Below are 25,654 nucleotides of genomic sequence, written 5' to 3' on the forward strand. Positions count from 1 at the left end.
CATAGACAGTAAAAGAAAGGCTGTTTCTACAACTTTGGTCAGTTACAAGGCAGGATTAGCTGGGAGACTTCTAAATGAGGGCACACATGGAAGTAGTTCTTTTGAAGATTATGGTGAACTTGTGTGTGTTGTAGCAGTGCTTTGCTATTGAGAACGAGGTAGCATGCTAGCGGTAGCATGCTAGCGTTAGCATGCTAACGCTACGAGCTAATGGTTGTGGTTAGCCTGCTCGTTTCGGCTTGTGACGTCACAAGTTGTGCCGATTTTGAACAGCTCACCCAGAGACTAAAGGCAGGACACATTCAGAAACCGTATCTCACTCTAAACAGCATGGGTGGATTTTTTTCAAAGTTTGTATGTGTGTGGAAGCACCAGAGACACAACATAACACCCCAAATCCCAGAAAAAGTGATTTTTTCATAATATGGGCACTTTAACACAAATATACACAAGCAGACACTGAATACACAATCCTTAAATGTATGGTTTATTTAAAATGTGACTGGGAACACGTCTTCAAGCTGCAACTGAAGAAAAATAAGTCACTTTAAGATTAACCGTCTTCTCAAAATACTTGAGCTGTATTGTATGCGTCTGTAGGTTAAGATGTACGGACTGAGAATTTTTTTTAGCTGCAGCACAAGGGTCATTTGTCTCAGCCTGTTCACCTGAGTTGGTGAGGGTTTATGTACATATAAAAATATATTTGCTAAACTTTGATTTCCAACTACTTTAGGAGATGGGATTTGTAGATTCTCCAAGAGTCTGATATAGTTTATATATTATCTAAATTATCTAAAGACACTTTTTGCTTTTGTGACTGCATTTCCACACTAAGCTGAGCTGCACAACTTCTGGTCTTTGGATAAAACACATACCATAAATACACAGCAGAAAGATTAAACAGTGGAAAAAGTTCAACAAAAGATCAGTTTCAAGCGGGACATTAACGTCACATTATTTAATTGTCCATTATGCATGTATTTCACTTCAGACACAGTAGTTACACAGCTGTCAGGGGTTGTGGCAGAATACTAACAAGGAAATACAAACAGACGTGGTGTTAAGTACATAATATGTATCTTCTGGACGACTCGAGGACTGACCAGACGCTCTTCAAGCTGCAACAGAAATAATGAAAAATAAAAATTCAATGCGAAGACTTAAGCCGGTTCATACCAAAGATTTGCAACATTCTGACACCTGACAGTTTACACCAATGCTACTATACGAGACAGTGTATCCTCTTCATAGCAACGACTCTCTGTAGACCTACTTCCATTTGAACTTCCAGCTTATTTTGTAGCTGGATATAATTTGTAGCATATGATTGAGGATAGTTAATAATTTCCAGTAGTGATGAAATGGCAAAAAACAACAACAAAAAACAAAGGGTTAGAATTTGTTTGCATTTTTTTTTTCTACATTTGTTTTTAATTATTTGATAGAGCATCTGGAGAATGGCATGAAATGGGGGGAGATAGAAGTGATGACATGCAGCAAATAGGCCACCGATTGGATTCAAACGCCGGCCGCTGCCAAGGACTCAGCCTACATGGGGCGCACGCTCTACCGGCTGAGCTAGAGGTCGCCCCACATAACATAACAGACAAGAGATCTCCCCTCTTTTGTCCATTTCTCCCGTCTAGTCAGCAGTTCCATTGTTCAGGGGAGTTGGTGTCACCTCTAATCAGCCAAACATTAACTATCGAGGCAGCATGTCACCAGGGGAACGGATGATGATAACACTGTGCTTCTTGGAAACAGGTGAGCTACAGCTCATAGATATACAGTGTATGTTTCCTTAGTAACACTATTCTCTTGATAAGGGAAAAGAGAGCAGATGTAACAGTTGAGGAAAATTAACAGTATCCTCCGGACTCTGCCATTTTCGACCAGCTAACAGTTTGTAACTGTCTTGACCAGCTGACTTTGCTACGAGCTAATTGGCTGGTCAAACAGGTGACGTGCCTTACGTTCTAAAACCAGCCAATGGCGACTTGACAAGCTGAGTCGCAGGTGACACCATCAGACTGCTGCAACGTTCTAAAATGTTTTTTCCTCGTTGCAAATATTTGGTGCGAGCTTTACAGTCTACACTAGTTGTATGCTTCATTTGGTTTTAGGTTACAAAATTGGCACTTTTACAATCTCTTAAACAATTCCAATTTACATCTACATACGTCATAGTGCTTCTGTATGTTATTATAGTTTGTTACCTGCAACACAAGGGTGGATGTATTCTGTATCAGACTGGTCACCTTAAGGGGAAAAAGTAGAAAATGAGTCAAACTTGCATCATGTGTTCAATAGCCCATAATATTTAACATACTATAAATGACTATTCTGATAACTGTTCAGGTTGTTGTACAGCTACCACGGAGCAGTGTGTGCTGTGACTTCTGTGAATGAGGTTTAGAGAGGACTGATTTACTTGGCTGGTAGTAGTCGTAGATCTTGACCACGGCTGGCTTCAGGTTCTCCACTTGGTGCTCCTGTATGAGCTTTAGGCTGTGGTTGATGCCTGTGTCCTTCGGTAACTGTTGGAAATAAAACAGACGACATGATCAGTAACAAATCTGGAGAGAATCATCTCTTGTTTGTCACTTTAAATCCCTCTCACCTCCCGTATGTACACCAGAACATGATCCTCCTTTTGTTCAACACGATCCACCAGCAGGGCACCTTTGAGCTGTGAGGAGACATTAATCAGCTGTTATCATGACAACAACAACTGACACAAATACTACTCAGTTTAAAGTTACTGTAATCACTCACCATGTTCAAAGACTCTGGGTCTGGGACAAATCCGGAGAGCATTTTGATATCCAGGATAACCATGTTTGTGCTGGACTCATTTCCACTATATCTGTAATGCAAGTACCATAAAAATATGATGTCAATCTGGTGCTTTGGAAGGCTCCATTTACCGTTTGTTTGAGCTGAGTTTTAGCTACCAAGTTGTAAACATTCCTCCCCTGTCCATCCACCAACAGTTACATAGTTCAAGCTGGTAGATACAGAGGATTGTTTGCCAAAAACTTCAGTATTTGTCAATGTCGTGGATCTGCTTGTTGATTACTTACAGGGACGTTAGGGTCAGACTGAGTTTGGGTCTTTTGCTGGTGCAGTCGGCCTCTGGTTTGACCTCAACACTGAGAGTGGTAACATCAGCAGGAGTTGGGATGTTATAGACAAGAGAAATCTAAACAAGGAAAGTTTAATATTTATAAAATTAAAAACAAAAGAAAACATAATTTTTTTGTGTCTGTGGTTTTGTTGTGTGAATGAGGTGTTTGGCTCTAGTTGGACAATTTATGTGTTGCACTGTTGTGTTGTGGCTGCTGTGGTATGTTTTATTTGTGATTATTTGTGAATGTTGTGTGTGGACATTGGACTGGAAGCTGTGGAATTAATTACTGTTGTATTGGTGTCATGTAATTCTGTGTAGGACGGGCCACTTAGATAGCCTGGTTCCGCCCTCCTACGTACTTACGCTCAATTTTCATTTCCCTTCAGTACTACTGCTACGTTCATGCCACCTGGGAATAACAGGGGCCGCCCCCGTTTTTACGTTGTTTTTCCGACTGCCAGCGTTCGCATGGTCTGGATGCGTGTTCTTCTTCTTCTGTTATATTGGCGTTTGGCATAACAACTTGTTGCATGACTGCCACCAACTGTTGGCCGTAGCCTAGAGCATCAGGTGTGTGAAAACATGGAGGCCACAATAACAAAAGATTTGCTGCTGTTTTCTTATACGAGCATAGAAACAGCACATGGACAGCTGTTTGTTTGTGTTTTCTGCAGGACAACGGACAGGAAAGGACACGGATAAGGTGTTGTTTTTTTATACATGAGCCTATTTATGAATAATTTGAAACATGTTATGTTTCTTGGCAGAGGCATTTGTCCACAATAAACAGTTTATTGTCATTGAAATATGTTCAGTGAACCAAAGTCGCCTACATCAAACGTCAGTTGTCAACAAAGCGTCACCAACTGGGAAACTCAGTTAGCAAAATCTAGCCCGAGTTTCCCACCTCTGATTCCCACAGGAAGTGACGTGAATGACGTTTTCACTTGGAATTTTTTTTTTTTTTTTTTTTCGATGTCTATGAACGCAGCATACGTCTGGGTTTGCGGTTTGCGGTATAGTCTGCGCTATAGTCTAGGGTTTTCTCCAGTCAAAATTTTGGCGGTCCAATCAGCGAACAGAGGGAGTGGCTGAGAACGATGACGTCGAGGTTGTGCGCTAGAGTTGTAGTTCCGTAATGGCGGGGGAGAAAGATGCGAGTGAAGCCATTCGGTCCGTTGTGGCAACGCAGCCGAATATCCAGAAGTTAAAGTCCGAGCAAGAACAATCTTTGCTGAGTTTTGTTGGTGGCCATGATGTTGTGGCCCTCCTCCCCACGGGGTTTGGGAACAGTTTGATTTTCCAGCTCGCTCCGTTAGTGGTGAAGGAGTGGCTAAGGCGAACGCTAGCGATGCTAAGCCGACGTCACGACCAATCGTTAGCGATTGGTTATGGCAGATCCAGAGTGGCTCTGGGCAGATCCAATAGTTTTAAACAGAGTACCCGCCTTCAAGAAAGTTAACACTTGTCAATGGAGAGAGGCCAGACTCTCTGTACAGATGAAATGTACCAGAGTCTGGTAGGACCAGGCTACCACTTAGAGGCATGACACGTAAATAAAAAAAACAATCAATCAATCATAAAAAGTGAACAAGTTGCTTCAAATGTACAGTATGAAGCATCAGGATTGGTGGTTTATGTACATCAAACCACTGACCTGTATTGCAGCACATGCAGTGCCCTTCACCTCCAGGCTGTACTTTCCTGTCACGTCCTGCAGCTGCTTCTCCTGGTAGAGCAGTTTGTTGTTCTGATTCACATCAAACATCAGCTGGCCACTGGGAGACTGGACCGTCACTGTGCTTGAACCCTCTGGACTGAACACCAGAGTGGAGTAGAGAGCCAGAGCCTGAAGAGCCACCACGGTGTCCTACAACACACACAAAAGAAAATACCTAATACATGTGGTTAAATTTATACAACTGTAAATGTTCTTTTGTTTACACCTGTAGCAGCTTTCATATGTAGGAGTTCACTTTTATCAATTTCAGGTCTCTCCATTGTTGATTTCCATACAGAAATCAATTAAGAAAATTACCATTTAAAACATAATAGTATGCACATTTTGTTTTATTTGTAGTTAATGGGCTAAAACAATACTGTTCTTGGTATGGTTTAACTCACACTAAACTGTTGAGGTATCGGGCAGTGTTGCTGTCCTGTGAGAACTATGCATGTATAAATAACGTGAGTTTCAGTTTTAAAATAATTTGAAAGAAACTGAAGGCTTTAGTATTTTTTTATAAGTGGATAAAAAGCTCCTTTACTTCATAAGCTAAATACAACATCTAAAGAAACATTGAATTGAAGAAGCAGAAAAATGCATTGTCACAAACATGAAAATAGGGCTGTTTTTCTTGTGCCATTGTTTGGGCTTAAGGTCACAGCTAAGCCATACATTTTTAAATAACTTTGTTTGTTCATCTTATTTGTCCCAGAAGAGATTACTGTACGTTTGACTCAAAGTCCAGCTTAACCCTGTCTGGGCTGTACCTGTGTGGAGGAGAATCCTCCATAATAGTTCTGCTGGCTAGTCAGCCATCTAACGATGCGGCTGGCGTAGCCCAGGTCTTCAACAGTCGGAGAGGCACTGAGTTTAGCCAGCAGCACATAGGAGCTGATCTCCACAGACAGAGAGGCTGACGTTTCTGTTGCTGTCTGAGACCAGTGGAGGAAACCTCCTAAAAAAACAGCCATCCACAAAGAGACAGACAGGCACAGGGTAAGCTTCGTCACAGTAATGAAGCCAGAATGATTTCCTGTAGGAGGATGACTCACCTTCTTGTAATACAACAGTGTCTAGGTGCTTCAGTAGGTGAGCACGGGTCTCCATGTCTCCTGCCAGGGTGAAGACGTACGCCAGCAGAGCTGTGGTGTAGGTGTTGCTGAGGTTACTGATGGACTTCTTGAGGCAAGACAAACTAGCATTCACAGGTCCATGAACAGCAGGACCCTAGAACAGATTAAAAGAATACATTGTCTTTTGCCGCTGTGTTAACAAATTCCCATATTCAACGAACGACTTCAGTAAATGGAGGCAATAACACAAAACAGCAGAAAGTGAGCTTTAGAGACAAAGTGAGGGCACAGCAGAAAAAGAAACAGGCCAGGAATCAAGTATTAACCAGTGCTACTAATCTGAATGATAAAGGAGGTAACAAAAAACTATTTGCATCAACCAAAATAAACCACTACCCACAAATGTCATTGTCAAATGAGGCATACAATACTAACCAACAAACAGAAATATGTTTAAAAAAGACTAACATTAACATTTGAAATATTGAGTCATCAGATGGCTTGTTACTCAAGTGAGAGAGTGGAAGCACCGCAAAATAATGGAACAACTTCAAAAATAATAGGGTAAGACTGGGCTACATGGGTTGCATTCAAATTAATTCTAACTAATTAAATGCTCCTTTTCTCAGCTTTTTGAAAAAGAGACTTTTTTATGATAGACAGTTTCATTCATCACTACAACCTAATACTGGGGTTTCCTGCCTGTACTCAAAACTAAATGGGTATTTCTACTACTTAAGTGGCATCAAGCGGTGAGGTTGCAGCAACCAACTGAATACACCTCCGCTTACCCCCTTCTGTCCAAGCGTGTAGGAGAACCTACAGTGGCCTTCACTTCAATGTAAAAACATAAAAAGGCCCTCTCTAAAGCCAGTGTTTGGTTTGTCTGTTCTGGGCTACTGTAGAAACATGGCGGACTCTTTGAAAGTGGACCCACTCCTAATGTAGATATGAAGGGCTCATTCTAATCTAACAAAACAACAATTCTTTGTTTCAGGTGATTATACACTAATGAAAACATTTCTGCCAATAGACCCCCCTACATCCTACACATTGGTCCTTTAAAAACATAAAAAAAAAAAATTTAAAAATATGTTAGTGTTTACAACTACATTTCACAGGATCTTTAGTGCTATGCCATACATATTTAAATTCAAATGAATGCTACAATGCATCTTACGTACATACATTACAAATAATCAACTCACATCTATGGAAGTATTCATCTCCAAGAAGGCAGCAGTGATGTAGGCACTGAGAGTAACTTCATCAGACACACCACCCTGTAAAGAGGAAGCATAAGTAATTAGTGATCTAGTCTGACTCACTGGATGCAGAATGTAGGCCTGTCATTGGCCGCATATTTCAAACAGTATTCTTCTCCCTTTTTGCTATCTCCACTATCAGTTATAGCCAATGCCAGTATTTTTTCCGTATAGCCAGGGGCATTGCACAAAATTCTGGGCCCGGTACAAAGGCATTCTCAATGGGCCCCTTCCCACATCCACATCTGTTCATTCTCCGTTCGTTCTTTTTGAGACCTCCTCACACGTGACCCGAAGTTTAAACTTGGGCGTTGGTGTGTGCGTCGATCTTTTTAAGAGAATAGCAGGGCCGGCATGTGTGTGTGAGGGGAGTGTGTGGAAGAGCGAGTGAGAGAGTGACGGCAGTTAGCTTTGGAGCGAGTACTGACTGGGGATGCAACGATTATAGATTTTGTTGGTACGATCATAGTCTGAAAAATAATCACCATCTCTCGATTATTATGCATTAATTAATTTCACTGCAATTGCACTCATGTATGAAATTACATGAACACTCTAGATTTGAATGTGTTATTTATTTATTTAACACAGTAACATTTATTTCTGCCTTTTGAAACAGAAATAACACAGTAACAGTTTTAAATGTTTTGAAAATGATTATATGATCAATCATCAACCTTTTCATTTAAATTCATCTGAAAAAATTAGTGACTAGAATCAGTCACACCACAAATTAAGGCCAAGTTGGCAACAACAATGCTGTCCTTCTTAAGAAGAAGTTGGCCCTTTTTGGGTCTTGCTAGCTGGTGTGTCTAAAAGTTGTAGAAGCTGCTAGACAAGATGCACCTGTCACAGGGAGATGTGCAGCATTTTGCCAAGGAATAAATGCGATAAAATCCAAAATGTGAATGTAATTTCAACAGCAGCACAACCTTACTACATAATAGTCTTATCAAATGGCATCACTAGGCTGATAAGAATTGAATTTAGGCTGCTTTATTTAACAGTGAGTTCATTTCATTCAGGTGTGAGGATGGTGGATCAGGAAAGACAGGGGACGGCAACAGGTAGGTCTAACATTAGGTGGAAGTGTAGGGGGAGCCACTTGATACCAACAGATTCATTTCTTAATATTATTAATATGGAAAAACTAATATATACATATATTACATAATGTCTGACAATATGTCTTAGTGGAGAAGAACACAGGCAAGGAGTGAATGAGACAGACATGAGGTCGGCGATGGCGTCAAGTAGAGATGAGACCAGTGATGACATCAGGTAGGAGTTCTATTAGACCACACAAAACTAAATGTCCAGTTCAAGTTCCGAGTCTTTCTCACATTCATTTTGCACTTTAACATTAGTGTTGCTTACAGATGAAGTCTGATTACTTCTAATGCCAAATCAAAATAATTTAACATGTTTTGTTAGGGACTGTTCGTTATTTATTTAAGGGGCCACCAGAGGAGTTTTGGGACCTTTAGGCTAAAAAGACTTCACCCTCCCCTTGCCAGTAATAATTTTTCTATGACCCCCCCAAACTGATTTGAAAAAGTGGCCTCCCCTTATGTGCTAGTTTACACTTAATAAAGATGTACATAAGACATTTGATTTTTTACAGCCATGACATACAGAAGTTAACCTCTGCATTCTCATCTTACACATCCCACTCCTCTGTTATGGTGTGGTGGCCATTTCAGTAGATTTACTCACTAACATTGTTGTGGAGACACAATAAGCATGGAAACTAAATGCACACTTCCTGCATTACTGCAGTACTTCAAATACTAAGTTACTCCTCTAGTAAACTAGTATTCATATGAAATAAAACAATAAAACATTGAGACCATTCAGCAAAGGACACTGGGAAATAACAATTCAACACTGGTTGCTATGGACTCGTCACTAGGCTTCCTCAGTCATTGTATATTTTAGCACATAGGTAAAGCTGCCAAAGCTGAACATTATATTCCAAAACACATGTTTATTTTTAAAGCAGATTTTAAGTTACATTGTAACAATTTAACAATTCGCCCTTATGAAATCCAATCGCGGCACGGCTGTCTTGGAACGCAACAGACGGTGGCTGAATGCCCCGACACTTAAATTCAACGAAAATGTAACAGTGAACAATCAGTGTTGGACCTACAGGCTGTTGAGATGCCTCTCCAAACTGACCATAAAACGTCAAGACACACATTTATATACATGGCATTTAGGAAACCTTTATTGCAAAGTTGGCACTGCAAGATGTCCAGACTAGTGCAACAGTAACTTTCGTTTTTTGCGTCCTGCTGCTCCCATCAGGTAATATTTTTTTTTTACTAAAGCAGTATATGGAATCTGATGTATTACCTACCATCATTTAGTTGTTTTGTGTTTTTTTTAGATATTTATAGAAGATCTGGTCATGCCAGATATAATTATTCCACTCATTTTTTAAACAATGCAATTACAGCAACCAGGGGGGCAGTGCTCCTCCTGCCCCCCAGCAAACTCATGGGTCAGACCCATCTGGTAGCGAAGGAGGGAAGAGACTAAGAGCTACATGGATAAATATGCACCAAACAAGCCACATTGAAATGTTGCTTTTTTCATGAAAACAAAAGTTGGGTGACCCCCCCCTCCTAGACTAAAAAATGTTGGATGACCCTCCCCTCATCAAAGAATAAAAAGACATGACCCTCCCCTATTTCCTCCGGTGGTCCATTCCATAAATACCGAACGGTCCCTTACATCATATTAGGCTAATCTTGCCATTGTGAATGAAAAATGCATTTCTATATCAAAACCTGGCACATATGGGAAATATAACAATTAGCTTATGTCTGACAGTGGGAACGTAGTAAAAAACGCAACGCAAATTTAAACATCCGCAACACATATGTCCGAATGCCATCAATGATGATTTATTTATTGTAATGAAAATAAAGTACATTTACAGTATATATATATATATATATATATATATATATATATATATATATATATATATATATATATATATATATATATATATATACCATAACATTATTTATAATTATGCTAGGCCTACCTAGTAAACCTGTATTATTTAAACCCCATATATAATGATGTCTGGCACTTTTCTGGCAAAAATCTTGCTGCATACCCCTCTGCTCCCCCGGTGCTTTTTGACCACGGTCGGAAATCTGTAGCAGGAAAAGTTAACCCTCTCCTTGAGTTCATGTTGTTTATGGAGAAGGAGAACCAGGACATGAAATTCAACGCTACCAAGCCACAGCCGTGCGCCGACATTGAGCCGTTGACTCAAATTACATCCCAGTGCTGCCTGCCCATCCCACTACTACACTCTTCAGCTTTCAGTGGCTTTTAGCTTAGTATTAGGATTCCCTGGTTGGTATAATGGAGTCCTAATAGATTTAACTGACCACCTCCACCATAATTCAAACCATAAACTCAGCTCATAACCTCACACAAGAGGACTGATCAGATTGTTTACTATGTAGGTATAAGACTTGATTCAAAGACAAGTCACTTTTGGATGGCAATCCTTTCAATCCATAGGGGGCTCAAATTTGGTAGAGTTTACCAGATGTGACACTGTGGCCTACGTATATACAGACATAGATCACTGTACTTCCAACACTCACAAAAGTGATTTTGAGATCTTCTTACGTAGTTTGCAATCTAATTGTGTCACAAATGCTTGTCAGTCGGAAGTTGCAAATACATTTGTGAGTCCCACATGGCTCTCGAATGCATGAGTCACAATTATGGCATTTTTCGTGAAGTGGGTCCCAGTCTGCATTTCTTACTACTGAGACATGAATGAAAGTCCTGATGGTGCATTTCCATTTAACTACTGCTACAGCAAAAGTGTCATTTAGTAAAGTTAACATACTGACCTTCTTTAGTTTCAGTTATCAGTCATTGTTATACAAACTCTAGTAAAGAGGGACTTTAATTACCTTCATTCTGTTGTTGAAGAGCTTTCCTGACTGTTCAAAACAGCCATTTTTTCGTTGTTTACTTTTCAGCCAAGTCACAGACGCTTCAATGTTCGCTGGGTCAATGTAGATGAAAGACTGGGCTTTGGCAAAAGATCTCAACACAAATGCTGTCAGCCTGAGGATATTAAAACAAAAGACAAGAGGAAGCACTTATATGTATAAAAGGTAAACTGTGTGTCATGGTAAATGTTGCACAACATGTAAATATATAATTAATTATTCTTTGTGGATGATTGACCAGTAATGGTCTCACCAAGTGTTCCCTGGTCCTGCTCCAAATGTGCTGTAAGCACCGTCCTCATGTTTGTAGTTCAGCTGTCTCTGGTAGCCTGTAAAACAATAGAAACACTTTTATTAGGGCATTTACAGATTTGATAGGATTTATGATAAGTTCATGATTTTGGGTACATTTGTTTATAACATATATAAGTGTTAATGTACAGATGTAAAGAAAAACTACATTTTATGCCTTTACTGGACAGCTGACAGTAAAAAGATGACAGGAAATTAGGGGAGAGAAAGAAGGAATGACATGCAACAAGGTTGCCCTGGTGGCCTAGAAGTTATGGTGTGTGGGGGGCCTGTTGTCAGCACCATAACCCAGAGGCCAGCAGGGTGCTCCTGATCTGTAGTCTCTAATATGAATGACGAGCACTGTCAAGCGATTATGCACGCTGCTTATTATATTTTGTGCAACTAGCACCAGAATGTAGCAGACGGTAGATTTGGCATACGTGTTCTTTTAGCTACCAAAGTAAACGGAGACTCACCACTGGTCAGGAAGTTGGTAGCCTTTTCCCTGATGGCTGGGGTCAGCTGCTGTGTGTTTCTCAGGTACTCGAGGATGTAGATGTTTGGGGCAAGGAGCGCCATGTTCTGCTCACCACATCCATACGGCATCTGCAGCAGCCCATCCAGGTTCTTCAGAGCCCGGCCCAGAATGTCACCTGCCCAAAAACACGGAATCACTGAGACCGAACACGTAACTAACCTGACCTTTACTTTCTACTGGGGCTTGAAAGACAAACTGTATGTTCTTATGTTGTTATACCACCTTTTGTTATCCCGACATATATGAATATGTTGAAGGTATAAATGCACTTGGTATTTTGACTTTACATTGTTCAATTGACTCATTTTCATTCTAACCACAGATTTTTATTTTTGATGGAAGCCTGTTCCCTTCCTAGAATTTTCTTGGTTAAAGCAACTCTCAATTAAAATTAATTTTCTATTAATTTACCAAGGACTGATACTGAAGCACGGGCAGATCCATCAATCACGTTCTCAGGGAGTTGTATGTTCATTTCCTCTGTCAAAGCTTCCCCTGTGAACAGAGAGAGAGAACAAACACTCAGCACTAAACCAAAGATGTCTTTTAGATTAAATGGACAGTTAGTGGATCATGTATTGAAACAGGTCAGACTGGATTAAGAAAAATAAAATCATAAAAATGGAGGGTTCTTTCACTTCGGTTGATAAAATGTATTTTTGATCAAATGTATTTAATGACAGTAAATCAATCTGACGCACCTGCGCGAAACTTGGCACAACTGCCATAATCACACTGAAACTAAGTGCTATCTGCAAGTAGTGAAGGTCTCCATTACATTTTATAACATGCAATCTATTCAACTTCCCGTATTTGTCTTTTCACATGTTTGATGGGCCAGGCCTGGTGTAAACCGTACTGACCTTTTGGGCAGAGCAGCCAGTTGTAGGTCTTTGTCATCTCAGTTCCCTCAGCCTGAGAGGGAAAGAAATAATGTGAGTTACACAGAGTTTCCATTTGGTTAATGGATAAAAATGTTCTCCCTTTATCATCTTGTTTTAAGTTACCAACCTTTACTATGAGAGGTTGTGTGACCACGTCAATTCGTCCCCTTTCAGGCACGCTCACAACCTCATTGTCACATGAAATTTGGGATGTCACGGCCTCAGCAGTCACTGACACATTTACAACTCCTAAAAAGAACAAACAGTGTGAAACTTGATTAAGATTATTTTATTTTAATTTTTTTGCAAAAATGTCAAAACATTTTGTCACTAAGGTGGATCTCACTGATTTAACAGATCAAAAAGGGCTCCTCCACCTCGACAGCCTGGTGGATAAAAGCTTGACTCTCACCTAAGACTGAGGGGGCCATGGTCCAGCTGAGGGTCTTGCGCTCACTGCCACACAGACAGGATGTGTACTGGTCACCAGAGAGGGGGGTGAGGGTGTAATCTAAGGAGGGGGTTGGAGTCACAGTGACCTGTTCAAGAGAGAGAAGAATATATTTTGTATTTAAAATAACCTTGGTAAGTCTTGAGGGAGTTGACAGGAAACTAGAGAGGTGGGTAGAGTTAAACAGCAATCAATTACAGGTTTCAACAATATTTTAAAAGTGCCTTTGATTCCACATTGTAAAAGGGAGTGGGTAAAGTCATTATCTATTACAATCTGCTTAATGAGAAAAAGGAGTTGTCTTTAGGTTCAACGCATAACCCAACCAATTATTGTAAGCATGTTGTGCATCCAAAAGTTTGGATTCATTGGGGTCATACGTAGACACACACACATATACATACATACATACATATATGTATGTGTGTATATATATATATATTGCACACACATATACATACACATATATACACACACGTGTATATATACTGTATATTGTAGAGGCTAAACCCAAGCTTTAAGCCCCTGGCGTGCTGTTCCACGGGTAGAGTAATTGACGCACTTTTTACCTTTTTGATCAATGAAAGTTGAAGTTATATTTGCAGTTAAAACCTTTGGTTCCATTTACTTCCATGAGATCTTAGTTGGGTTTCCAGACAAATCACTGCTTGTATGTATGCCTGTGTGGTGTTGTGGTGTCGGTGTGCGTGTGGTCAAAAACTGTATGTGCTTCTGGGTTGCACCCGAGGAAAGAAAGATTGGTTCCTGTTTATACCAAGGGCAATAATTGGCTCTTACATATATATACACACATATATGTACATGTCCTGTTATTTATGATCTTTATTTTTTGTTCCAGGTAATGAAAAATTAAAAGATAGTCAGTGTTTCTCTGAGAAGAAAAAACTATAATAACACAAACAAGGTATTACAAAACCACAAACTGCATTAATATTGGATATATTTCCACCTAATTCAGTACATTTCCACCACAGGATGGTTTTTGGTGATCCCTTAACTTTTCATCTAGAGCCATCATCAGGTAAATTGTAAAAATAAAAAAATTCACTTTGCCAAGTACTTTGGTTTACAACCAAAATACCTGCAGACCAATCACTCTTACTGTACTTTGTTTTGTGCCAATTAGCTAATTTTAGATGCTAACACACTAAAGGTGGGGAAAATGGCAAACATGACACCTGCAAAACATCAGCATGTTAGCATTCCATTGTAAAAATGTTACGCTAAAAATTTTTTTAAATCGCATTACCATGATGCAGCTGGTCAGGTAGTTGAAGGTGGTTGCCTTCAGTTCAAAGTGCTCCCCCCGGATGATGGAGTAGGGCAGGCTGAGCTCCAGGAAGAAGGGCTGGAAGACGGTGATGTTTTTACGTGGAGCCAAGCCGAAACCCTGAGGGGACAGACAGAAAGCCTCCGTCTCCCAGGTGGTGATGGTGTCCGGGACAGTGAGGGACACATCCTTCGTTCCAGACTCTCTGGATCAGAAGATACACAGACGCATACGGTGAACTTGAAAAACATACTCGCTTGATTAAGATTAGTCAAAAAAAACAACTATGAGTAGATTACTAATGTGTAGACTTAATTGCAGTAACACCACCACATTGTAGTTACTGTTACCTAAAAAGAATGTGGAAATGTGAAATTGTTTCATATGCTGCATCGTTGAGATCTCAGAAACTCAAAAAATGCAGTTATACTGGGTTTAGTGTGTACTCTAGCCCAAAAAGACTATTCCCCATACACAACATTCTGCTTAGAATAACTAACTAAAATAACACTCCTAAAATGACTGAGCCAGCAGTTTAATAAAACAAAAAATGAAAAAAAGCTTAGGAGCAGTGTCAGCTAATTGGTTTCATGCCATTCAGGTGTGGAGGGAGACAGCAGGAAGGTACACATACTCTTTAGGCAAAAAAAATGCACTCATACACTCAAACACATTTATGACCATCAAAACCCTCTGTGGCAAAAACTCACCCAACTTCCACCAGGTCCCATATCCAGGTCTCAGGGAAGAAAGTGCGGACTGTCTCTATTGGTGATTTATAAGGAGACGACATATCATCTACAAGATATGCTACATTCCCTCTGATAGGAACCAGATCATACGTGTAACTAACACCTGAGAAGAAAGTAGAAAATCTTTCATTAGAAAAAAATGGAAGCAATTACACAGTGACCGGTTTTAATGAGGTAGTAAATATTCAGCATGTGTCACTTGATGGAGCAAAAAAGAAAGTCACCATAGCGAAGGTGGCCCTGGTAGTATTCTCTTCCTTTGTATTTGAGGCATGAAGGCTCTCTGATAACCATGTTCGTTGCCATCTTCATCCCTACATTCTAGATAATCCAACAACAAACAGGCATCACTGAAAAGTTGATAAATGTGCAACAATAAATTATATTTGTATATGCTTTATTTTGTACATTCATTTGTGCAGGAAGTACCTGGAAAACTGTATAAGCATCAGCTCTCCCATCACCATGGGGGTATGGCAAAACATATCTTCTCGGTCTCACATGCAAACATTTTAAATCATCTTGAACATCATATGGAATATAGGATATTTTTTTGACCGGCAACAATTGAAATATCTGAAAAGAAAGGTTTGGTTCAAAGTTATAAACTGAAAATGTTTGATGTTCTATGAAGATCTGACAATTGGGAAACTCTTGGACACTAAGGCCTACTCTTATATCTTGAAACGTGGATGTAAAGTATATTTGTCAAATCATTACCTTTATCCATAAAGCAGACTCTTACAGAGGGCTACACCTCACATACGTGATCATAACCTTATACTATAGCATTTTCATAACAGCATGCTTACAACTGGGTAAAAAGAACAAAATCAGCTTTGAGTAGAGAGAGAAAAGGAAGAAAGATTAACCACGGCACAAGTAGATAACAGCAGAGTAAAAATGGATGATGATAAATGTGCAAAAGATCATGCAGAGGTCACAAATTATGTATGCATATAGTTTTGGTTGATTCCAGTAGTTACCTTGTCTGCATCCAGAGTCTTCCCTGGCTCCTTGATGAGGACGCTCTGGTCAACAGCACTCACACCACACAGAGATTCTGGCTGGGCGGTAACCTGCAGGATGGTCTCCTCTCCTGGGACAGCCGAGGACGGAGAAAACTCCAGCGACACCTGACACAATCGGAAAAGACACATCGCAACATCTGGACTTTAGTGGTAGATGAGAACCTGCGATCTTTTTAAACTTTGCCTGGGTTGCTACCAAGGACTCAGCCAACATGGGGCACATACTCTACCAGGTGAGCTGGAGGTCGCCCCATCAGAATAGCTTTTTAATGAAACCACTGATCTTTCTGCGATTTCACTAGATAGCATTTTCCTGCCAGAGGAATGGCCACATGGCAGTCGGTCCCGCCGACGCTTAATACATTCCTCATAATGGAGCTCTGTATCTAATGTGATTTTGGGGGTTATGATATTATTGTCACTCCCCATTCCCTGCTCTGCTAAGGCTGGTGCTTCCTTTTGAGATGTGATGAGGTCAGAGCCTAGATGCCAAAAAGCAACGCTACAGTTATTCTACAATAACATAATAATCTGTTCAACGTGAATTGGCTGACTGAACTAACTCTAATTTGCATGCCATGGCTTCAGACAAGGGACATGCTTAATGCATAAACTAAAGTATCTTGTGTTAGTAAGTATAACTAGCAAGGACTGCACATGGATTAGATCACCCTATGCAATAGAAGGTTAAAGTAAGAAAGTGTGATATTTATAATTGCTCCAAATAATATATCTTACATAGATGATTATTTAAATGAAATGCTACATATTGATGTTATATAACGCAAATAGCATATACTTTGATTCTGCATCTAGAATCTCCCAAAAAAACCTTTGCCACATGTCCTAGTTCTTCTCAGGCTGACCTTGTGACTGAAGCATTGCTCAGTAGAGAAGTCAGCGCTGTTGGCGATCACAGTCTCACTGGGGAGGATGGCGTAAGCCACAACCTGGACGTCTGGTGCCATGTCTGGAGACACTGTCAGCTTAAAGGACACCTCGCCCTCATTCACTGAAACAACATGAACAACAATCACTCACATGCCTCCATAGATCAATAGATTGGCCATGCTAATTCAAAGGATCATTTTAAGACAAGTCATTCTTTGCTCACCTGATTTATCTTTAACTTCAACCTGTTTAATTCCTTGTATAATAATGACTCCTCTTGATAAGACCTGGGAAATTTAAAAGAAAATGACACAAAGAATGAGTAATGCAACAATAAAACCACATTTCCTTTAACAGCAGATTAAAACACTGGCTGCTGTTCTGATGTGTGGTTGTATTTCATGTCATTAAGTGGGCTGCTTAGTGGAATGTGTTCATATGGTTTATGTCAAAATGTTTGCCATAAAAGTTTAGTGTGTATAACATCAATAAACACTTGCCTGCCTAAAATACAGTTGCTAAAAGAACAGACCTGTCTCATGATGCAAGTTGAATTTACTCTGGCTCTCTTTGAGGTATCTGACTTTACTAAACTAGCCCTGTTAACTCTGAGTTTAGCAAACCAACTATGTGCTGACGCAGGTGAAGAAGGAGGGGTTTATACTAAACAGCCAATCAAATGCAACATCAACATATCCAGAGCAGCTTAATAATATACTGATATAATTATTATTGATTTCTGCAGTGAGATGTAATAAAAGGGGAACTCTGACAATGTTATCCATCTGAACACAACACTGTTTACAGAGGTTTTTGAAGTACTACTGCATATGTGGAAAAAATGTATCCTTTTGTGACTCCACAAGTTGCATGAGTCAGCATTAGTTGGGGCTAAGACTACAGTTTGAACATGTAAATAATCTGGGGGTTTGGAGAAAGAAGACCTCTGTAGCCCGCTATTAGCTACATTAGCCACTACTAGCATAACACACAAGAATGTCTGAACACACTGTCAGTGGTTGAGTTGCATTATGGGTAATGTAGCTGCTGGGTTTTGACAAGAAAGTATGGAATAAAAAATCTCTGGTTCTGCTGCAATGATTGTGATCTTTTTTCCTAAATAGGCGTTTGTGATTCTCTAGTGGTTTAATCGCACCAGACTGGACATTTAGCTTGATGCGCTCAATATTTAACTACTAATAACTTAATATTTGGATAAAAGTAGTGGATGGAAACACACATTAATCTGAATTTTCTTTTGCAGTTTTGTTCAATACAGTGCTTGCAACTGTAAACGGGGTTAGCCCTAATGTTAGTTACTCAACATAGTCTATGCTTAAATGTAGCACAAAACACAAACTCTCCTGGGTATTTGGTGTCTCCAGTCTTACCAGGTAAACTGTGGATGTCAGTTATCTGATGTAAAGGTCATTTTAAAAACATCTTCCCCATGTCCATGTCTCTGGAAGTGGTGAGAGGAAAATAGTTCACCAACCACTCACCAGATACATCACATCCACAGAGCCCTGGGCCTCTCCAACTACGGTGTACTGGATGAAGATGTCTTCTTCTTTGTCACAGGAAAGTGGTTCATCCTTCTTCTTCACGTCCAGGAAGCTGACTGTTTTAGTATCAGGAGAAGAAAGTGTGGCCAAAGACACTGTGTGATCTTTAGAATCATAGTATGGCGTTCTGTAAGGAGGGTAGCCCAGTGTCGGTGTGTCGCTAACCTAGAGAGCAGAGAAAAAAAAAGAAAAAATATAAATGTGATCATGGTGGTTGAAGTAGAAGAAAGCTTCAGTTTTTTCAGCCAACACAAATGTTTAGGTATAGACATAGTAGACAGTTCCTATGGTACATTGGTCAGTTGCAGCATATTGAGAAACCATTTTAGGTTTTAGATTTTGGACTGTTTATCATCTTCATGAAAGTTTTATAATGTGGCTGGCAAATGTTGGGTTACAGATTGTAGTTTCTACTTCTTACTTGTAAGTGGATGTCCCCTTCAAAGTCAGCTGTGCTTAATGAGAAAGTGGCGACACCATCACTGTCCGTTGTGAGATTCTGTAACCAACGTGCTGACCACCTTTCACCCTCAAACAGGAACACCGGCATGCCAGGAATGGGTGTATTATTGTAATAAACTGCTTTAACCTGTTGGAAGCACAACAACGTTTTAACACCGAGAATGCACACTGCTTCAGTTGCACTGTGTATAGAATCACATTGAAGAAGTGAAGACCAAATGCACTTACTTTTCCTTCCACATTTGATCCTTTGTTATAAATCTTGGGAGTGTCAGTGAAAGACAGCTTTCCAACAACATATGAAATCACCGTAGTCTTCTCTTGGGAGCGTGAAATACCTGTACAAGAAGTCTTCATGTTACAACAATGTGTACGCCATATTGTTTCAATACATGGCATAGTAATGTTGTTATTATAGGCCTACTAACTCTTTTTAAAATATAAGTACAATATATGTTATGACTTGCCTGTCCCCTCCTCTTCCATATTTGCACTGAGTTGCAGTACATCTAGCAGCGGCTTTTGGTCAATTTTTGTGAAAGTTGACATTGTGAAGATAAAAGTGGCACAGCCTCTCTTATCCGTCTAGAAACACAATTAAATAAAACAAAATGAAAAAGTGAACGACATTTCAAACTTTCCACACGTCATCACCATTACTTCCTAAAAAACTTTTAACTGTCAAATCTTGTCTAACTGCTATCTCCATTGTATAAAAATGAACTTTTACGCTCCTCAATTTGTACATTAGACTGACAAGACACATGACAATATGTAGTTTTAAATGTGCACAGTGTACATTATGTAGGAGGATATGTAAGGTCTATGCACCTTGCTTCATGAGACTGTCACCATAGCTACTGTACCTGCTTTGTCTCCTCGTAGCAAGGCATCGGGATTTCAGGGATTCGCTCTGGATATTCAGGGGTGATTACAAGGGGTATTAAATGAAAGGCATTTAAAGGTCGGCACACCTTAAAGTCAACACTGCCTGGCACAGGCTGTCCGTATGTATACCTAATTAGATGAACATAAAAAAAACATTGTTATTGAAAAGAAACCATTCCCTAAACTGGACCCATTTTAGATTATTTAAGAGTAATGAGCGAAATAGCTTTTACTTACGTTGCACATACTTCAGCCTTGATTTCTTCCTGATTAATACTTACTTCATCAAATGCATTTAATTTTACGTCAAATTTAGGCAAAACTGGGGACAAAATACGATCATTAGAACTTTTGCTTCATTACACATGGATTGAAATGGATGGTAATAAAAACTAACTTACCGTATTTTTCCACCTTGAAGCTGTGTTGTATTTGATCTAACCCAATCGACACAGTAACTTGGTAGGCTCCTTGACGGGCCTCAGAGTTCAAGGCGTAAGAAAGCTGCAATATCTTACTATTGGATGTTTCATTCAGCCACTGTCCAATCCTGTTGCTGTTAGAATCCTGTTAAGTGAAGTAAAGAAGAACATGTGACAATAGGAAACTCATGAATACAGGAAGAGCACGTTTCTTCTTCTCCTTCCACAAGATGGCAGAAAAAACTGGGCCATGGTTTGGTGTAAACAAATTTGACTTCTTGACTCTCAGTGGGAAAAAACATCATGAAAACTTGAAGCATACACTTTAACAACATATTATAACAACTACTCTCAATTAGATCCTGATGAATGTACTGGCAGGCTAATATCAGTGCCCAGTTACAGATATTGGTCTGATTAGTGTATAATGGGCAAATGTACATAAAGAAGTTGCTTCAAAAAGTATATATACACACACATTTGTCTTCTATCCTTTTTAAATCAGGTTTTATGTAGTTTGACAAATACATCTTATATTTTGGTCCATGTATTTGTTTTGAATCAAACTTTAAAAAAAATTTAACTTTCAGTTTATTATACACAGTAGTGTGTTTAAGTGTGGATATTAGTCTTACCACAATTTCAATTGTATCGTACTGTAAAGAAAGAAAGAAAGATTTGTTAGGACAAGCTGCTTTGTATTGCGCTCATCACAAAGTGAGTTAAAGATGATAAACTCAGACTTCAGCTCTTATATTTATGATTTTATATATATGAACAATTTGAATAAAATTTCAAAAAGGCTTGTCAGCAAGAGTAGACTATGTAATTTTTCTATTGTAATCTTTAGTATTGATTCCACAGTTACTTCCAATTAAATGGGATAATGTGTGACAAAATGAGAAACACGTGTTGGAATGGATTTATTACTGGGTCAGCAACCTTCAAAGCAGCTTGGTAGTTTACCTAAAGGGGCTGTGGTTGTACTATTGACCCAGAGCTTCACCAGGAGCTCATATTCTGGTTCAATCAAAATTAAAACCTGCACCATTATCAAACCATATCACTGATACGGTTTATGAAAAAGACCTAAAGAAAGGAAAGACTGTTCAAACACTCACCAGCTGATTGACAGGTCTTAACTTGGTATCCAGTGTGATGACTCTGAAATGCACTGAGAGACATGCAGAGAGATTACATGAAGCCTTTACAGCTCTTCTACAGCAGTGTTAAACATCCTAACAGGCCAGTGATTGGTCTTCTGTTAACTGAGAAAGTACATCAAATTTGAAAGAAAGAAGAAAAGGTGAGAACAATTGATAGTTTACTATTGGCATTCCCTCTTGTTGTCTGCCATAGAACCGCGTACATTAATAAATAATAAAGTGGTCAGTGGAAAATGTCCCAATATCCCAAGTTCCCCTTACAGGTTTTCTCATTGGAACTACAGCTGCAGCTAAAAGTTACATAGTGATGCTTTAAAATTACTGTTGATATTCTGGGGCACAATCAATTTCTCACTACCTGTTAGAGCCAATAGTTAGTCAGAGCTGACAGATTTCTATCATTGTGGGGCTTTTTTTTTTTAAATCCTGGGAATGTCAATATACAATATAATGATATTGTGGCAATACATTTCTTCTTATTATTATCTAATTTCTTACTCTGTTCTGCATGCACTGCAATTATTTGTAAAGAGGAAACTTGTCTATATATGGTACCATATTATGTACTACGTCATAGATCTTTGATTTGATTTATTTGCACAATAACACAAAGCGGTATAAACAGGACAACATTAGACAAGAAGCACGTTGTGCAGGTGAGGGAAAAAAAAACACAAAAAAAACCTAGAGGCTTATGGAAGGAATGTCACTACTCATTATCAGCAAATACAAAAGTCAAATAATCTACATAAGTAAACAAGCAAAACTAGATTAAAAAAGCAAATATAAAGTAACCAACATAATTCAAGTAAAAACCCATCAGCTCAAAATTACCCGTTTGTCCTGGGAGGTAGATTGGTTTATCTGTTTGGATGAATGTCATTGGTCGATAGACTTTGATCTGAACTTTTCGGACTTCTTTAGAGTAGAATGTGTCGCCTCGTACCTCCACCACAAAGTTCTGCACCACTTCATACTGCACTAAAGGAACCTGTGACAGAAAGATATTTTATAGACACTGAGAGCCATTACATCCTATTAAGAAAATGATTTATGAATATTTAACTTGATCTGTCTAAAATCACAAATGTATTACAACAGCAGTTGTCAATTTACACAATTTATTTATTCCTATTGTGTGCTTTTTGTTACAAATGTATGTGGTTCTGTATGTGTTATCAAATCCAATCAATGTTTTCCAACTCAATTTCTTCAACACATTTTATCAAAATGTGAACATGAATCAAATTAGGAAAGCTGCTGAATTGTTAAAATCCTTAAATCACAAATGTATTACAACATGTCAATTTACACAATTTATGTATTCATATTGTGTGCTTTCTGTTACAAATCTTTGTGTTTGTGTCTGTATGAGTTATGAAATCCCATCAATGTTTTCCAACTCAATTTTTTTCAACACATTTTGTGGAAATAAGCAAATCAATCAAATCAGGAAAGCTGCTGACCTTAAATTCAGTGCAGGTATGAAATTCTTTACTGGACGTCTCCTTCAGAAGGGTTGTATTCTTCTCTTGGGACATCAGAGTGACGCTCATTTCCAGAGTCTCGCTGGGCTGCAGGAGACTCGCACAGAATTTGGTCTCAGCTCCAGATTCAAGAATTGCAGGAATGGCTACCATGTACTGCCTACAGCCACAGACACACATACAGTACATATCTCACTGGATCTGACATGGAAATAACCCCAACCCAGAAGAATATGCAGCATAAATCCTTGCCCATCATCAATTCATTCAATCACAGGCTATTATTATTTTTTAACCATAGAGATAACTTACGGTCCTGCCACCGCTTGGCCCACGCACATCCAGCTCAAGAAGACACACAGTTTCCATGTCCACATCTGAATCCCAGGACGACCCATGACTGAATGAGATGATCCTGAGTCAGCATCTGTTTAATAGTCTCTGATATAGAATCCCACCCCCACATCCCCTCTATTTGATTTGAAGGTAACCCATTCAATCATTTATAGACCTCCTGTTGTGGTGTGTAATGCTGACTACAATTTTTTATGGTTTAATTAGGCAATGTTTGAAGTCCTGATAGTTTAATTACAACTATAATAATGTAAATATGAAAAGATATTCTTTTACTGAATTAGTCTGTTATACTTTATATAATTTTAGAATATGCAAATAAATAAAAAAGGTGCAACGTGTAGTTCCTTGCCACATGCTCCAGAAAAATAAATAAATAGGAGCAGCATTTGACCTTGTGCAAGAACTGCATGATTTACTTTTTACTAGTTTGGCACACAACAAACCTGGCAACGTCCTCAAAAATGTAACTGAGATTCTGTGTTTAAAAGATGTATGAGTCCCAGGAGAATCTAGCTCCATCCTGGCGAGATTACTGGCTCAGTGAAGCGCACAAAACAACAGCCTGGCCAGAGTTTCACCAACTCAAATTTAAGACTTTTTAAGACCTCTAAGACTATTATGAACGATATTTAAAACCTTTATCACAACATCAACTATGCCCTGAATTCTGTTTTTTCAAGCCAAGTATCAATAAACTTGAACTTCCCCATAGCTGAAGAATAAAATCTGTTTATGTCTGTGGTACAATCCGAAAGAGACTCGCGCCAACAACACAAAAGCTGATTGGCTGCAATACAAGTTGCATGTTGGTCTCATTTGTAGTCGTAATACAGCAAAATATTGGGACTAGTGAGAGAAAAAACAGAGAGCATTAGAAGTAGCGTTGCATGAACGAAGTAAAATTATGACCTGTTTAAAATGATTTAAGACCTAGAACACAATACTGTATGTAAGACTTTTAAGGCCTAAAGTTTAGATTTTTTTGAGCAGATGTGAGCCAAGCATGCCGGGATCCAGGCTAGGCTAACGGTACGTGTCCACTGGCAAGCGTCACTTCCACGCTTCCCATTCATTGTCTATGTGAGCTGCCGGGCAAAGCATTCTGGTAGCGTTGCAGCGACTTCAAGAAGCAGGGCGTCGAGCTAACTGCTCCTCATTTGCATAGTTGTGGTTACCAACCATCGCACAGATTATTGTGGTGATAACGGAGACCTGGCTGCATGAAAACATCCCCCCACCCCCCAAGTTTTTTTTTTTTTTTTTTAGATATGCACATACACCTTGAAGCATTTTGTACCTTCCATAGTGACAATGCCAAGATGATATTGCTGTAGCTAACTATTTTAAATCAATTGAACGTGTCAATGTTACAGTAGGTTAAGTTCTGCAACATTGCCCTTTACCCAGCGTGGTATGTTCGCTTTTGTCATGCAAACAGCTCTTAACGATCACTAGGGCCAAAGTAGACACATTTTCCAGTAAGTAAATATTTGTGAACTGATAAAGTTACATGCAGGTAATGAGTTACAACACAGTAGAGAAGAAATGTGCTGTACATTGAAAAACAATAAAACTAAACTAAAATGTAATCATTCAAACATGCCAAGGCATGACACGATAGTCAATAAGATATTGAAGACTTCTTAACCACTTGAGTGCCTCAGATTCCTTCAACCTTTTAAACTATAGGATCCCCAAACTGAAGAGCACCAGAGGGACAACTTCTAAACAACAGAGCAGCACTCCATGCAGACTGTATTATGGCTGAATAAAAAACTACTACTACTATTTCTTCTTATGAAAATGTATATGCAAATAATGCTTCTTTCCGTGATTATTCATGCTTTTCAAGCAGAAAAGGTGGATGCAGAGAATAAAAGCAGCTGGAGCTGTACAGGATAGCAACAAGGTAATTAAACTGTCAGCGTAGGTCTAAACATTTAATATTTTAAATGTATGTGTCTATGTTGCACTTCAGTTGTA

At 39.2% G+C, this 25,654-nt stretch overlaps 2 protein-coding genes across 4 annotated transcripts in view; one reads left to right on the top strand and one right to left on the bottom strand.

Moving 5' to 3' along the window:
- The window catches only part of LOC116039002 (alpha-2-macroglobulin-like), a 160,627-nt gene that overhangs the window by 97,857 nt on the left and 37,116 nt on the right, over positions 1-25,654 (top strand). The gene's annotated exons all lie outside the window — the stretch shown is intronic.
- On the bottom strand, positions 933-23,798 carry LOC116038991 (alpha-2-macroglobulin-like). 3 transcript variants are annotated; one of them, XM_031283737.2, is made up of 36 exons: positions 23,627-23,798; positions 23,294-23,474; positions 22,662-22,818; positions 21,783-21,835; positions 21,297-21,317; positions 20,641-20,806; positions 20,477-20,561; positions 20,218-20,368; positions 19,819-19,936; positions 19,580-19,689; positions 19,311-19,478; positions 18,827-19,054; positions 17,548-17,611; positions 17,300-17,445; positions 16,389-16,538; positions 15,832-15,978; positions 15,627-15,723; positions 15,361-15,505; positions 14,630-14,855; positions 13,321-13,447; positions 13,036-13,157; positions 12,888-12,939; positions 12,436-12,519; positions 11,963-12,139; positions 11,446-11,521; positions 11,151-11,307; positions 7,141-7,215; positions 5,912-6,086; positions 5,627-5,814; positions 4,791-5,003; positions 3,087-3,205; positions 2,779-2,869; positions 2,624-2,692; positions 2,435-2,540; positions 2,220-2,261; positions 933-1,121 (listed from the first exon to the last, which is right to left on the bottom strand). In XM_031283737.2, exons 1-36 carry the CDS (start codon positions 23,710-23,712, stop codon positions 1,117-1,119), a joined length of 4,377 nt encoding a protein of 1,458 aa, XP_031139597.2. In that variant the 5' UTR covers positions 23,713-23,798; the 3' UTR covers positions 933-1,116. The 3 variants fall into 3 exon arrangements, with proteins under 3 accessions (XP_031139597.2, XP_035857589.1, XP_035857590.1); XM_036001696.1 differs by having other exon boundaries at positions 15,361-15,506; positions 15,619-15,723; XM_036001697.1 differs by lacking the exon at positions 21,297-21,317 and having other exon boundaries at positions 15,361-15,506; positions 15,619-15,723.

The sequence above is a fragment of the Sander lucioperca genome, chromosome 5, assembly GCF_008315115.2.
Source record: "Sander lucioperca isolate FBNREF2018 chromosome 5, SLUC_FBN_1.2, whole genome shotgun sequence".
Classification (NCBI taxonomy): domain Eukaryota; kingdom Metazoa; phylum Chordata; class Actinopteri; order Perciformes; family Percidae; genus Sander; species Sander lucioperca.

Coding starts and splice junctions, on each gene's coding strand:
- LOC116038991 (XM_036001696.1), bottom strand. CDS start 23,712: ATGGGTCGTCCTGGGATTCAGATGTGGACATGGAAACTGTGTGTCTTC. Junction 21,836..22,661: donor CTACCTCCCAGGACAAACGG/GTAATTTTGAGC, acceptor CATGTCTCTCAG/TGCATTTCAGAGTCATCACA. Junction 12,520..12,887: donor CTGGCTGCTCTGCCCAAAAG/GTCAGTACGGTT, acceptor CTCTGTTCACAG/GGGAAGCTTTGACAGAGGAA.